This window comes from Macaca thibetana, chromosome 14 (assembly GCF_024542745.1).
Source record: "Macaca thibetana thibetana isolate TM-01 chromosome 14, ASM2454274v1, whole genome shotgun sequence".
Taxonomy (NCBI): Eukaryota; Metazoa; Chordata; class Mammalia; order Primates; family Cercopithecidae; genus Macaca; species Macaca thibetana.
Window position 1 is genome coordinate 50,317,737 of NC_065591.1, and position 15,128 is coordinate 50,332,864.

Sequence of the window (15,128 nt, forward strand, 5' to 3'; positions counted from 1 at the left end):
CACAGAGGGTTAGGGGAGCACAGAGAAGAGATATGTAACCCAAGCCAGAATATCTCAGTAGGTTTTCCAGGCTAGTCTTTAAATGATGCCCTCAAGTTTCCCAGGAAAAGAGTTAGTATTGGAAGAGGATAGAGTTTCAGATGGAAGAAACACCATGTGCAAAGAAGTAGAACCATGGACTCATGTGTTGAGAAAAGGGCAGGTTGCTAAGTGGAGCCAGAGGGGTGGAGGTAAACTCGAAAATGACTGGCTCAAATTTTGCAGAATATTAGAATGCTAGGATCCATGGGTTTATCTGTATTATATTCCATCAAGGCAGGGCACCCTAGGCCACTCCACAACCCCACAATAGAATACTTTTCCTGGATATACCAAGGGGCTTCTATAAAACCTGAACAGGGTACATTCTCAGATGTGAGGAGGACTCCCAAACTACTATGCCTTGAAATGTCCCTCCCAGCCACAAGGCAAACACTAGACCCCTTTGCACATTTCACAGGAAAGAATGAGAACTTGTTTTAGCAATGCGTTTGTTTTCCTATCCCTGTGGCACTAACATGGGTTATTTTTGTCCAAAAAAGGGACAAAAGCATTCAAAACCCACTCATAGACTTAGAATGTTAAAGCTGGAAGGGTCCCTGGGGATCTACCTCCTCATCCTCAGATGAAGAAACTAAGGCTCAAGGAGAGAGAAAAATTGTCAAAGAATATTTTGACAGAATATTAGTGGAAGGCTGGTCCCTGGCTCCTAATCCATGCTCCCCACTGCACTGTGCTCTCCTGCAGGGGATTTGATGATGAGATTGCAAACTTTTTTCCAGTGAACTTAAATGCAAAGACCAAAAATACTTCTTAATTATTCTTCATTAGAAGAAAACAAAGTCTCTTCAACTCTCTGACTCCTTCAACCAATTAAATCTTTGGCTCCCACTCAAAGGGAGTATTTAAATTAACCAGGATAAATCTCTGACTTACCCTTTCCCTCCAAACAGTAATTTTGTACTGAAAAAATGAGAATAGCTTGCTGGAGACAGAAGAGTGTCTTAGAGAAAAAAACACAATCCAATCTATTTAATTTAATTTCTCACCATCACCTGAGACTCCCTAGCCAAGAGTTAATCATTCATTTATCAAACAGCTATTAAACATCTATTTACTCAACAATCACTTATTGAGATCCTACTGTGTGCATTCTAATCATAGTCAGGAACACAAATATGCACCAAATATGAATTTAGCCCTTAGGCCCTCAGGACATTTATCCTTGAGCAGAAAAGATGACATATACATAAATCGTTATTGGTCTACCCCAGGCTTGGTTCAAAGTAAGTTCTCAGTCCAAAGTAAATCTCATTCAAATGAATGAATGAAATTGATTTCTCTATTACAGATAGTTGCTATGTGAGAACTCCACTGAAATGGGGACACAGAGATTCTAAGATTTACTGAAGGCTGAGTGAAAGCATTAGCTTAAGAAACACAACCCAGAGGAGGCAGGACTCCAAAAGGTGGGAAAGCAGACTGAAGAGTATTGTGACAGCTACATTCCCCTCTCTGGGCCTCAATTTCCCCATCTTATAACGAAGGGATGGCATAGATGAACTCTGGGGAAACTCTAGCAACAATACCCAATGCCTCTATGATCTCGGTTCCCAGCACTGTACAAAAGTATAAATCCAGCCTCTCCTCTTAAAAATAACTATTGAATCATTGTCCCTCTGCCTTCTCAGGGTCACACCCTGTGTTTCTGTGGATTTCTCTTTGGAAATGGGAGAAAGGATGGAATTCAAGTCTAGCTTTGATTGGCCTTCTTTTCAGCTTAAACAACAGAAAAATATCCAATTATCCCATTCATAATTACAGTCTGCACATCGCACCACAGGCATAGAAAATGACCCAGCAGCAGAAAACTGGCCACGGAACAGAGGTACACATATGCAAGCCATTATCTGCATGGAGACAAGCTGGCCTGCAATGGCCCCCACTGGCTCAGGGAAGCTGGTTATCTCCCCAGCTAGCCATGCCCATCCAGGAGGTTGCCTGCCACAAGCTGCAGCTGCATCCAGTCCGGGCTCATCTCATACTCCAAGCTGAACGGAAACCATGTGACAAAGTGTTTCACTCACAGAGAGAGGTCACAGATGAAAGCCCCAAACTGTACGCCTGTTACAAATCCAGGCCTGTTCGGGCCAAAAGAGAAGTTAGTGAATAATGACTGAGTTCCATGAAGGCAGGAAACAATGTCCAACTAGGTCACCAACATGTCCTCAAGCACACGGCACCATACAAAGCAGATGACCTGCACTCCATAAATATTTATAGAAGAACTTTGTTGAAAGCTAATGAATAAATAAGTACTTGCATAAATGAGTAAATGATTTGTTTATGGAAAAGACAGAGACTAATTAGAGTACTACCCAGCACTCAGGTTTAAGCACCACATAGAAATATGTAACCTAGCTCTCTACCTGTCAGCTCTGTTCTTGAGCAAGTAACTTCACCTCCTCAAGACTCAGTTCTCTCATGAGATAGACATTGTGATGTGCTGCTGAGATTCCCCTTTTGGGCAGGATTTATTGTCCCAGATGCTGGGAGTATCATTAGCCAACAGCCTTCAGCTTTCAGGCCCTCCAGATGTTCTCAGAGCCACCTCACCTAAGATCATATCCTTCCTAAAGATGTCTAAAAGTTTTAGACAAAATAAATTTAACAGAGTTTATTTGAGCAAAAAAACATTTCATGAATCAGGCAGCACTCAGAGCCCAGAAGAGGTTGGAGAGCTCCTCTGAAGCAGCATGGGTGGCAAGCTTTTATGGGCTGAACACAAAGGAGAACAAAGAAAATGCATGTAATGATTAAAGGGGAAAGATCCTAGTTAAAGGTTAGTTAATTTCTGATCAGTACAGTTTCTAGTTTCATTTTACTGTTGATGCTGGGCTTCAGTTTGCTATGTAGAAACCTAAAGTATTGAAGCAGCCCCAGCCTAATGGCTTCCCAGTTTAAAATATTTTCTAACACATTCCAATGACAGATCAAGGTGGGACATGAAGGCCCTGGACATTTTGGCCAATGGACAACAACTCTGATTCCAAAGCTCCCTACGAAATCAGTTGACTTAACTGAGCCAGGTTTTGCAGCTCAACTTCACCTTCTGCCCAGTCGTGCTTCCTTCCTCTCCCTTCCATAGGCATTGATCCCAAAGATGGTCACTAAAAACCACGCTGAACTCTAAACCCCACCTCAAAGGCTGTTTCCCATAGAACTCAACCTATGACCTCTTGTTTGCAAAATATAGATAATAATAATTATACACATAGGTCATAGTGAAGACTAGTAGCTGTGTGGAGTACCCAGCCCATAACAAGTACTTGAAACCATAAGCCAACTTCGTTGTGGGGGTTTGCAAAGGCCAGTCTATTAATCACCTTGACTCTTCACTGGTGGGGATTCAGAGAGAAAAATTCTAAATGCCATAGATGATTTGTGTGCTAGATAAGTTATAGAAGGAAGTGGGGAAGGAAGGGGACATTTGGACCCAGCCCTGTGTGGACCCTGGCCTCCAGCTTACACCCCAGGAGGCTTCCCATAAAGAAAGTTAAGCCAAAGAACTGGGTCATCTGGATCCTGGCAGAATATGAAGGCCAGGTTGTGATGGTGGAGGGCACAACCCTGGGAGTGCGAAGCCTGGGTCCAACATGCTGACCACCATGGCTATATTCCAGCAGCACCACCACCATGCCCAGAACCAACAAGAAGATCAGCATCCCAGATGGAAAGCTGGGAGGCCAGAGGAGCAAATGAAGACCAGCTAGGGACATAGCAGCCACAGTCTCCTGCTATCCAGGAAGCTCACCTCTGGCCCCTTCACTGCCACGAATAAATCTTTGACCACCCCCCAGGGAGGTACTCAGACCAGAGACTGCATCGGTTTCACTACCTGGGGGGAGGGAGAGAGATTATTACTGTTATTTACACCAGCAGTCCCTACCCTTGTCAGCACCAGGGACCTGTGGCACCAGGGACTGGTTTAGTGGAAGACAATTTTTCCATGCAGGGAGGCTGTGAGTGGTGGGTATTACATTCCCATAAGGAACATGCAACCTAAATCCCTCATGCGAGCCGTTCACAGTAGGGTTCGTGCTCGTATGAGAATCTACTGCCACCTCTGATCTGACAGGATACAGAGCTCAGGCAATAATGCTTGCTCTTGCTGGCCACTCACCTCCTGCTGTGCGGGGGGCTGGTTCCTAACAGGCTGAGGACCAGGGATGGGGACCACTGATTTCTATGACCTGGGAAAGTGAGGCTTGTGTACTGCAAAGCACCCTGAGGTTCTACAGAGACCTTCCCTGCTGGATCCAAGCACTGCTACTACCTTTTAAAGCAGCTGTCACTGCCACTATGTTGAAGAAAACACAGATGTATAGACAGCTTAAACAGTCACTCAAGGTCACAGAGCTGGTAGAAGGTGAACTGGGATTTGAACCCAAGTCTGATTCCAAGGTCTACATGCTTTCAACCACTTAGCCCCACATAAGAGATTCCAAGAGTAGCGTTTTGTTCTTTTGCTTATTTTATTGTTTTTAAATATGAAAGCATCCCAGGAGACTCAGATACAGAGCTGAGAACCACCACACCCTGTCAGTCCACTTCCTGTCACTCATGCCAGTTCAGCAATGGATCCCAACCCCAGGGCTAGGAAGCTGTTGCTCCTGACCTCTACTCTCTCCTAGGAATCCACATCTAGAACAGCCTTTTGTGCTACTATTTACTCACAATGGTCTCAAATACCAATGGCCTCACCCATATGGTTTACCCAGGCTGCTGGATGCTTCCATGCAACATGGCAGTACTTGTTTATTTTTGTGCACTGAGGTGAACAATGGCACTGCAAAATAAAATTCAGTTTCAGTGGAACACAACAGAAAGAAGTCAATTATCCAGCATGAATTATTTATCTGGAGACAATAACCATGATGTTATTCCCCACAAGAGAGGCCTCTGTAACTTGGAACAGGAGAAAAAAAGATGTGACTGCTACTGTCTGCCTATTATACTGCTTCAGACTGCATCATAGGCAAATTAACACTTCTGACATCCTGTAACTACATATGCGCCTTCTCTGTGAATGTGGACCATGCATAGGCCCCTAGAACATACACAATTAACAGATTGCTAGGTCCAGGGATTCTATTCCCCCAGTGTTCTGGCTAGGCCTGGCAATGCTAGGCTGTGAACATATTAAAGGAAATACCACCCTCTCTCTGTTGCTCATCCTACCCTATCAGAACTGTAAGGATGAAGATATTGTAAAAAAAAAAAAAAAAAAATTTAACAAGCTACATCTTCTATGGCCAGCCATAACTCCTGATGTTAGTCTGGGGTCTTCCTCCCAATGGATTTGCTGTGCAAGATCAGTTAGAAATCATGCCTTGCCTCCTAATAATTTGATTCCTAAATCATTTGTATGTAATTTAATTTCCTGTGACCTTAAAACTTCTGAAGAGGTTGGAAGTGGGAGAGAGAGAGGGAGAGATAGGTCAGTGGTTCTCAGGAGCCTAAAATGGCCCAAGATCTGATCTTTGCACCTCATTCTCTACTCAGAGCACCTATTCCTCATGGGAAGCAGGAGAAATTAGTGTTGATTAAGCAGGTCCTATGCTCCATGTAGGGGCTTCATACACATAATTTTAAATGCTCCTAAAACCCAATGATGCATGTATAAATTATCCTCATCTCATGGATGAAGAAACTAAAGCCCAAAGTTATGACTACTATGTAGCAGAACCAAGAACCAAGCTGGAGCGTTTGCACTCCTAACCACTGTCCTAAATGTCCCCGTGATGATGACTTTCTCAACCCCAGCACAGGTTCAGATCTGACCATACCAGGACTGCAAGGGGGTGTTTGGAGGGATCCCAAAGCCCTGTAGCCAGAGCTGCTGCTATCCACCTGACTACACAGTTCCCAACCTACTCTCTGGGCAGGGGAGACTCAGGCTTCACTTCAACCAGGGTAGTTTCACTTTTTCCTGGTTTAAAATATTAGGCTGTTGAGAGTGTCTGTCTATGATTTCTTTTTCTCACTCAGGTCACTTGCTGAGGGTTAGGGGTCAGGAGAGGGATTTCTGGAAGAATTTCCCCATATCACCTACGTGAAGAGCTCCAACACACAGCAACAGGCACTCAATAAGTAATGACTCTGCGTATGTCGCTCTCAATGTGTGACACACACTTTGCATATATAGATTTATTTAATCCTCACATTCACTCTATGAAGAAGGTGCTATTATGACTTCCATCTCTACATGAGAAAAGTGAGAGACAGATGATAGGGTTCAGGAACTTGCACAGACCACACAGCTAGTGAGAAGTATAGCTCAGCATTGAAGCCAGGCAGTCATGTGTTCAAAGCTGACCCCACTTCCCCGTCTCATGGAAGGCCATCAGCCATTCCAGGCTAAGGCAGGCCCCATCTTGAAAAAACCACATACATCCTGACAGGTCTGTATCTCATCATCTCTGAGTTCCACCTTAGAGGTGCTGTGTGCAAAGATAATTGGATCCCCATATGATGTCTTATTCTTGGCTTCCAGCTGCAGAGGAAATTCTGAGTGGCATTTCTAACCATGCTCTGAGTCCTCAGGAACATGCATGAATTGTATATCACATCCTAAAACCTCTTTATAATGATGGCTTTGTGGGATCAGGTTGGTGTGTACACAGAGGCTAAACCAGTTCCAGTAGACTTTTAACAAATAATAATTTTTTCTGATTTTAAAAGCAACACATACTCCAAAACAAATAATAACCAAACAAACAATATTGAAAGTAATGACATAGTAAGATGAAATCCCAAGTAATTCAGATGGAGGGTTAAGGATAAAGGTAAAATGTCAGTGATACATGGAATATGTTAACACAAGACATTACAAAATAAAATGATGGCTTAATAGTTTTACAAAATCTACTTGGATTGTGTTGCCTCAAAATAACCCCATCAAAATGTCTCAGCAAAATAAATAAATGAATAAATAAGGCTAAGTGGAATCCCCAAGCACTCTGAGGTTGCTGAGTTCCTCTATAGATCAAACCTACATTACAGTGACCAACTTTCCAGGTTTGCCAGGAATTGCCAAGGCCACAGGACTTCCATACCCAAATCAGTACAGGACCCAGCAAACGGGAACAGTTGGGCAGGAAAGATCTAGCACCCTGGCGCTTCTAACGCTGGTTCAGGTTCAGGCTCCAGGACCAGTCACATTAAACCAGAACCTGCCTTGCCACATCTTCCAGCTGTGTGCAGGCACTTCTGGTGGCCCCAAATGTCTCCTTCTTCAGACAGGATGTTCTCAAGCCCTCTCCCCTCATTATCCGGGCTTCACCTTCTTCTCAGTATGTGCCTTTCCCACCCTCCCTCATTGCCCAACTCAGGACAACAAGTACTTCCCAAGGATCAGCTCTATGCTCCGTTATCTCCTTGGTGCTCTGGGCAAAAGAGAAGACATTCAAGGGTAGAATGACACCTTCCAAAAGCCTCAGAGAGGGCCTCCACTAACGCCAAGGACCCCCAGGGGCTCCAGCCCCCTAGCCAGGCAGGATCAGGAGCCTCCTCTGGAGTCCTCTATCTTACTAGCACACCCACTTGATTCTTTGTTTCATGGTCAGCCTCAGCATTAGACTTCAGCTCATTAGAGGCTGGGATGTGCCTGATTCTTCAGTGTCCCAAGGTCCAGTTCCATTGATATTTGCTGAGTGAACATGGCATCCCCAATACATTATCCTCGGCTTCCTCCCCAGAAAATTGCATGGGAAGATGGGGTCACCTGCAGCCTCAGGATGCTGGAACTGGACCTCAGTCAGGGTTCAGATGGGGTAGGCCTGGCCTGGAGTGACAGCTGTAGGACTTACCGCTGACCCGGCAGGGTGACGGAGTCCAGGTGGTGACCTCCAGGCAGCGCCATCATGTTGATCCCAATCTGCAGCAAGGCCTGCTCGCAGCGGTCGTGACCCTGAAAATAGAGGGCAGGATGGCACAAGAAGGCCCTAAGAGAGGAGGCACAATCACTTTCTCTCCCATTCCCAGGCCACAAGGAACCAAAGCAGGCAAAGAGGTAAGGCCTCCTAGCCATCTTCTTCTTTTGAACCAGTTTTCACTCCACTACCCTCATACAAGTAAGGCAGAACCCAGATTTGATCTTGTTTCTAAGTCCCTAGTCCACTTTATATCTCTAAAATATTTTCTTATTCCAATTTCAAATATTTGCCTGACTTATTTGGGTATGTATCAAATATTGGAACACACAGCCTGTAAGTATTGCATAGGACATACTTGTACCAAAAAAGTATCTATGGTTTATCTGAGATTCACATTTAACTGGGCATCCTGTATTACTTGCTAAAACTGGCAATTCTACATTCTAATTCCCTGGCTATTACCACCGTAGAACTGGATTATTCACTGTGATTATGCTTAAGTCTGTCCTGGAAAATGTGACCCTGTTACTGGCATAGTGGTTGCTTTCCCAAATCCATTCCACTTCGGATGATGCAACTGTACCCAAATTGCCAGTGGTTGGTTCAGAAATAGGCATGTGACTCAATTTAGGCCAATGAGCCACGACAGGACCGCTTCTAGGAAAAGTGTTCTTTCTCCCAACAGAGAGCTGCAAGATGAGACAGTATCTCTCCTGTTGGACTTGAACAAGGGAGCATATCCACTTCAATGCTGCTAGAGACCATCTTGCAATCATGAGCAGCACTAGCTGGAGAACAAAGTTAGCACACTCCAAGAAAAATATGCTGGGTCCTTGATCACTAAACCACTGAATCAACTAAGGCTGGAGTCTGGCCCAGCTCTAGGCTTCCTATTATCTAAGAAAACAAAAGCTCTTGTCGTTTAAGTCAGTCTGAGTGAGGGTTTTTGTTCTACACAGCCAAAAGCATCCTAATGAATAAAAGTAATCCAGGTTCCAGGAACTCCCAATCCCAGCACCGAGGATGCAGCTGGCTTCCCTGTGCCTCACATTTGAACCCAAACCAACTACCCACCTGTTTGTATTTTTCTCCCTTGCCTTGTCCCTGCTGTGCTCCTGGAGGCCTTTTTGTACACAATCTCTTTTTTTCATTTCTCTCTCTCTCTGCCAACTCCTCCAAGCCCATGAGTAAACCCTCCCTGAGGAATATGCAGATTCTGTCACCTTTGCCTGGGCACATCAACAGAAGAGTCTTACTCCGTGATTACACAGGAGCCCTATAGAAAAGAATGGAGGAGGAGCATTTTAACAGTGATGTGGGTGAACACGAAGCACTCATCATAATGCTGGGAAGAAAGAAGAAAATGGTCAGTCGGAAAAGTGTGGGGAGGCAGGAACCCAGAATAAACTAGGGCACTAGATAATTCCAGAGACTTGCTGCCGTTGCCTGTTTCTCTGTCTGTGGAGCTCATTAGACTGTGAGCTTCCTGAGGGTAGACACCACATGTGTTTCAGGCACTGAGCCAAGGGCCAGGCACTTAGCCTGCACTCTAAACCTCTGTTGAAAGAATGAGTGGGATAAATTTTTAATACATTGATGTTGAGCCCCATCTCTTCATCTGTAACTGAGGATAATAATATCTATTTTAAAGAGCTATTATAATGATGACATGAGATTAGGAATGTGGAAGTATATGGCCAAAGTAAGAGCTAAATAAATAGTTAGCTATTATTATCGTTATGTCCTATAAGTCTGCTATGTGCTCAGCTCTCTGGTCATCTATGCTAAGGGAGATGTAGAAAATGAGATACAGCAGGTAACTCACCTAGCACAGCGAGAGGCTCAGCGAGCGTTCATTAGCATATGTTATCACCATCGTTATTTCCATTATTATTATCATTATTTAGAAGGTATATTTTTGGAATTTAGTGAGCCAATAGGCTGAAAGGGATGGCACAAAAGAAACACTAGAAAAAATAAAATGAGGCATTTGCTCCCTTTTGATATGTTTGACTAAAGTACAAAAAAGGAAAATACCAACTTCTTAGGGTAAAAGCTAAGATGTGATTAGATGGCAGTGAGCAAGTAGATTTTGTTTTACTTCCACATCTTCATTACTGAGAAGAAAAGAGGCAAAGTAAATATGTTGAAGTGGGGATTAGAGCCTAAGGTAGGAGAGGAGACAGGGAAATACTGAGAAAATTCCAGGACCCTTTGAAGTTTGAATCAAGAGGAAACTTTCGGATGAGGTGAAGCATACATACCATAGAGTATTAGAGGAACCTCTGACTCTGATTCAAGTCATTTCTGAGGGACCCAGAGAAAAAAAAGAGTTGTCATGAGCAGAAGCCTGAATGCAAGAAAGTGTTCTGAATTCCTAAGAGGCAGATTCCAGAAATACAGCTCTGTGACCGTAAATTCTATAGCCAATTCTGGATCACCGACCTGTGAAGCCTTCAGAAAGAAGCAGTGAGCACAAGAAGCCAGCTAGAACACAGCAGGAACAAGCCAAAACAATCAACTTCTTTTCCTTCAGGAGCCTCTGGGCTGTTAGCTGAGGGAACTGCAATAAGCCTAATATATCTCGATTTTTTTAAAGCATCCCAGTGAGGTGCCATCATTCATCCTTTTTACCCATGACTTCCCAGCAGGTATTCAGGGGGAGACTGCCAGCTCACAAAACCTTCCTTCATGTGATCTCTTGTGTTCCCAGAGGCTGGGGAGGCACCTTAAGGACATCTGATTGCATATGCATCACTGCCCTATTCACAGACTGTGTCATTATTGGCTCCCTCTTTGCCCCCAAAAGACAAGATTCCTTAATGTCTAAAGCCAAATCTTGCTGAATGTGGGATTAGGCACAGTCCTGACCCAATGACCTGCATGGTCAAGACTATGGGTTGTGAATCAGATTAGGCCTCAGAGGAATCACAGCTCATTTTCACTAAGGATGAGGAAGAATATCTGAAAGGCGAGATAGGAAATACTTGTTTAACCCAGCTGATGTTTATAAAGTATCCATAACAATAATAATTATAGCTAATATTTACTGAGCATGTCTTATGTGCCAGGCACTGTTCTAAATGCTTCATATAGTATTAGTTCATTTAATGCTATCATCATTCTCTGTTACAGATGAAACCTCTTAAATTCAGTGAGAAGCACAGGTTAGTAGGTGGCAGAGGACTAGAATCCAGGTTTGATGATTGAAGGGGAGGTGCTGGAGCAGATGAAGATAAGAGCCTGTGTTCAGCCTTTGCTAACAGACAGCCTGACTCCATTTCTGAATGGCAACACCCAACCCCAGAGGGCACTTCTCAGAGATGCCAGCACTCTTCCCTCTCACCAGCACCGCCTACTGCTCCCACTTCCCGGACTGTGAATCTTCCAGCTTCATCTAGTGCCAGCCCTCAGTGACACAGCCCTCAAGAAGAAAAGCAAACACTGCAGTCATACGGAAGGAGAAGGAGACATTTCTCTTTTGTTCCTCATTTATTGTCACTTTTTTGAAAGTCGTATGGACAGAGATAGGCCCTAAAGGGTTCGGGGGATGGGAGATCATAGTCCCAGTTAAAGCTTCAAATAGACCTGTTTAAAGCATGCTATCCTCAGGGAAGCTCCTACTGCAAAGTTCCATCTTCAGTCTGAAGCCCTTGCATCCACCCACTCCCACAGCCCTAAGTCAGACTCATCCTGTTGAGCAGACTTGAAGAATAAACTCCTTCCAAAGTTACACAGAATGTTAGGAAACCAAAACTGAGTTCAAGACAAGCCCTTGGTCCTGGGCTCTGTGTCCTCACTGGTGTTGCAAAAAGAACATGAACTTTGGAATCTGATAGATTCAAATCCTGACTTGTACAAATCCTGACCTGATAAGTACATAACCTTGGGAAAACTGCCAACCCACTGAACATGTGGTTTCCTCAATTATACCTACTTCCCAGGAGCATCATGAGGATTAAATGAGATTACTTGCAAAAGTCCCCAGTATTGTGCTTGGCATATAGCAGCCTCCAAGAAGAAGCACCCTTCCTGTTGGAAGGAAGAGTTAAGAAATATATCTCAGAGCAGAGCTGCTGCTTTTCCCAGGAAGAGAGGTGAAAAGGACACATGCAGGAGTGAGCAGGAAAGAGGAAATCCCTCCATCACCTGTCCCAGGGCCTTTCCTAATTCACTGAAAATCCCACCATGGATCCTGCAGCCTTGTTTCTTCAGGGCTCTGGGTTGTGTAGCTCCCACCAGAAGTGGCTAGTTTACAGGAAAGACTTGAAGTCTTAAGTGTCTCTGATTTAATTCAATGCTTGCTGTGACAACAGCTCCATCTGGACAGCTCATTTCTGCGCCCACATCCAATTAGACGCAGCCTTTGCTCACCTCCATTTGGCTAATGACACATGGTTTGTGGAGGAAATGGAGGCTATTTACAGTAAATTATTCAATTAAAATCAGGAGCAAAGGTGGTTTCCGCCACTGTCTAAAGGGCCGATCCAGGTACAGCTCCAAACATGTCTGGGATTGCTTAATCTGCAATCCCATTAGGGCTGTCAATATTAGTGCTGTCAACACGAAAGGGACAGGGGAGAGTAAGTATTGTGGAAAGTAGTTAAGCTTTGGCAGCAGCTCTAGGAACAGGGAAGAGGTTGCCGGGGAGTCGAAGAGGAGTTAGACAGCACCAGGCAGATATGGCTCTTTCTCCAAGACCAGAAAGTGCAAGAACTGGAAGCAACAGAGATGTCCTGTCAGCCCATCATTATGAATCTCGACCATTTGGAGCTGAAAAGGCCCTTAGAGAGTACTGCTTTACTGGGGAAGAAATCAGGGCTTTTCCAGAGTTTCCATATCTGTTTCCCATCTGTAAAACGGGGCAAAAATAGACAACCTCACAAGATTGTTGTGAGCACCAAGATAATCCACGTGTAAACATTTATCTTTCTTTCTGGCCTCTAACATATGAACCCATTTCCTACATTTGAGAAATATCCCTTTGTTTAAGAGTCTTAGTGTAAGGGAAACCTGCCTCCCAACATGGAAACTTAAAAAGCCAGACCCTTGTTTGGCAGAATCCTTTGCAGCAAGGATAAAACACATGACTTAGGTGCCACCAATCAGGCACACAGAGCAGAAGCATGTGACCTAGGATTCACCAATCAGGCACACAGAGCAGAAGCACATGACCTAGGATTCACCAATCAAGTGCACAGACTAGGAGCTTCAGACTGAAAGGAGACTTTTTTCTGAGGCTTCGTGGTACCTGCAGAAGAATCAAGTTCCCCTGTACCTGGTATGCAGATTACACCTTAAAATGGGGCTACAATATAGGCTTTTTTTTTTTCAATTTGCCTTCCCCGGCCTGTGCAAAATACACAGAATTTAGAGCCCAGAGGCTAGATCTGGATGTCTTGCCTGAGAATTATCCTTGATACATCCCTTTCCCTCATCATATTTTTTTCATCTCATGACCACCTCCCTGGCCAAAGGTATTGGCATCTCTCACTTGGACCTCTGCAAGGGCTTTCTTTCATCTCTCGCCCCTTTCCAGACATGCCTCTCTCTAAACTGTTCTCCACACAACCAACAGGGTGGTCTCAAGCACAAATCTAATCACATCAACCCACTGTTTAAAATCCTTCAATGGCTTCCTGTTGCTACTAAGACCAAACCCGGCCATGGCCTACTTGCCTCACATGGATCTTGTTCCTGTCTAACCACCCTTCTTGTCCTTCAGCCTTGCAGCCACTCTGGCTGCTGTTCATCCTTGCAGCAAGCCACGCCTACTCCTGCCAAGCACCTGCAAGGTACTCGTTCCTCTGACCCCAACAACCTCTCCTCTGTCTCCTCTCACCAAGTTATTCCTATCATTCAGAGCTCAGAACAAATGCCACTTCCTCAGGGCAGCTTTCCCTGACCCGTGGATTCAGTCACGTCCTTCATTATAAGATTCCCTAGTCCCCTCAGTATTTTTCCTCCATAGACTTTATCACAATTGTAATTAAATAATTAACTGTAACATTAGGGGCTTAATAAGAGCTTAATGTCTTTCTCCCCTGAAGGTAAGAGCAGGGACTAAAGGAATGTGCCACTCACTGCCATACCCCCTGTGCCTGACATAGTCTGGTGCATAATAATCAATAGACACTTGCTCACTGACTGGATGAGTTCTTGTGGAAGGAAGCTCAGCTTCCTCATGGATAAACTGGAGACAGTGGTAACTATTTCACCATGCCATGATGAGTATTCAGTGAGATGAATACTCAGGGTTGGGAGGAGGAGCCTTTGCATACCATACGCACTGTGCATTGAAAGCGCTCTGCATCCTAACATCCACTGAGACAAAGCTGCCTGTCCCTCCTGAGTTCTTGCAGTCCTCACTGTCTGGTTGTACCCAGTCGGGCAGCCTCCCTCCCCACCCCCAGCTCTGTGTTCATCAAGTTTTCCCATAGGACAGACAGACAGATCAGTGGACAGTCACAATGCTGTGCAAAAACTGCAATGACAGGTAATCAAGGGAATGTCACCCTCCCCCAAAGTGCGGCAAGCAAGTTTCAAGCAGTACAAGGTCAGAATGGAAGGTGGTGAGAAGGGGCCATGGGAAGTTTCTCAGGGCATCACTCCAATACTGAAACTTGAAAGAATAATGTAGAAAAAGCAGAGGAAGGAAAGGGGGCTAAAAGGAAGAGTGTGCAGGGCACAAGGAAGAGCATTTGACCCAGAATCATGAGCATGGTGAGATTAGGGAACTGCAAGTGTTTCAAGAAGGCTGGAGCACTCTGGCCTGGTGGTGGAGTTTATAGTAAACTACCTCAGTAGCATGCGAATGCAGAAAAAGGAGTGGTCACTTTCAGCTAGGGAAATACAGAAGACTTGTTCACCTTAGAGAAGGTGACGTCTGAGCTGGACCTCAAATGGAGGGAGGGATTTTTCCAGGTGAAGATGGGACAAGGGCATTCAGTGCCAAGAGCAGTGTGAGCCGTGGCAAGGAAACCAGAACATGGAGCAAGTATTCGAGAACCCAGATCTCTCTCAGGAGGCTGGAGGGAAGGTGCCTCTATAGCCCTGACCATGAAAGGAACTGATTATTGAGTCTCTGTCCTGTGGGTGGTAGAGAGCCATCAAAGGTGTTTGAGCAGGGGAGTGAAATGATCAAAGTGGAAT

General features: G+C 44.7%; 1 protein-coding gene across 4 annotated transcripts in view; it reads right to left on the bottom strand.

The window, feature by feature from the left end:
* INSC (INSC spindle orientation adaptor protein) overlaps positions 1 to 15,128 on the bottom strand; it is a 133,026-nt gene that overhangs the window by 88,225 nt on the left and 29,673 nt on the right. For 3 of the 4 annotated variants that reach the window (XM_050759417.1, XM_050759414.1, XM_050759416.1), the window contains exon 1: positions 7,911 to 8,038. In XM_050759417.1, the coding sequence (XP_050615374.1) occupies positions 7,911 to 7,966 (56 nt within the window). In that variant the 5' untranslated portion in view covers positions 7,967 to 8,038. Of the gene's footprint in view, positions 1 to 7,910; positions 8,039 to 15,128 lie in introns of those variants that run through there. The other variant, XM_050759415.1, reaches the window with a different exon arrangement.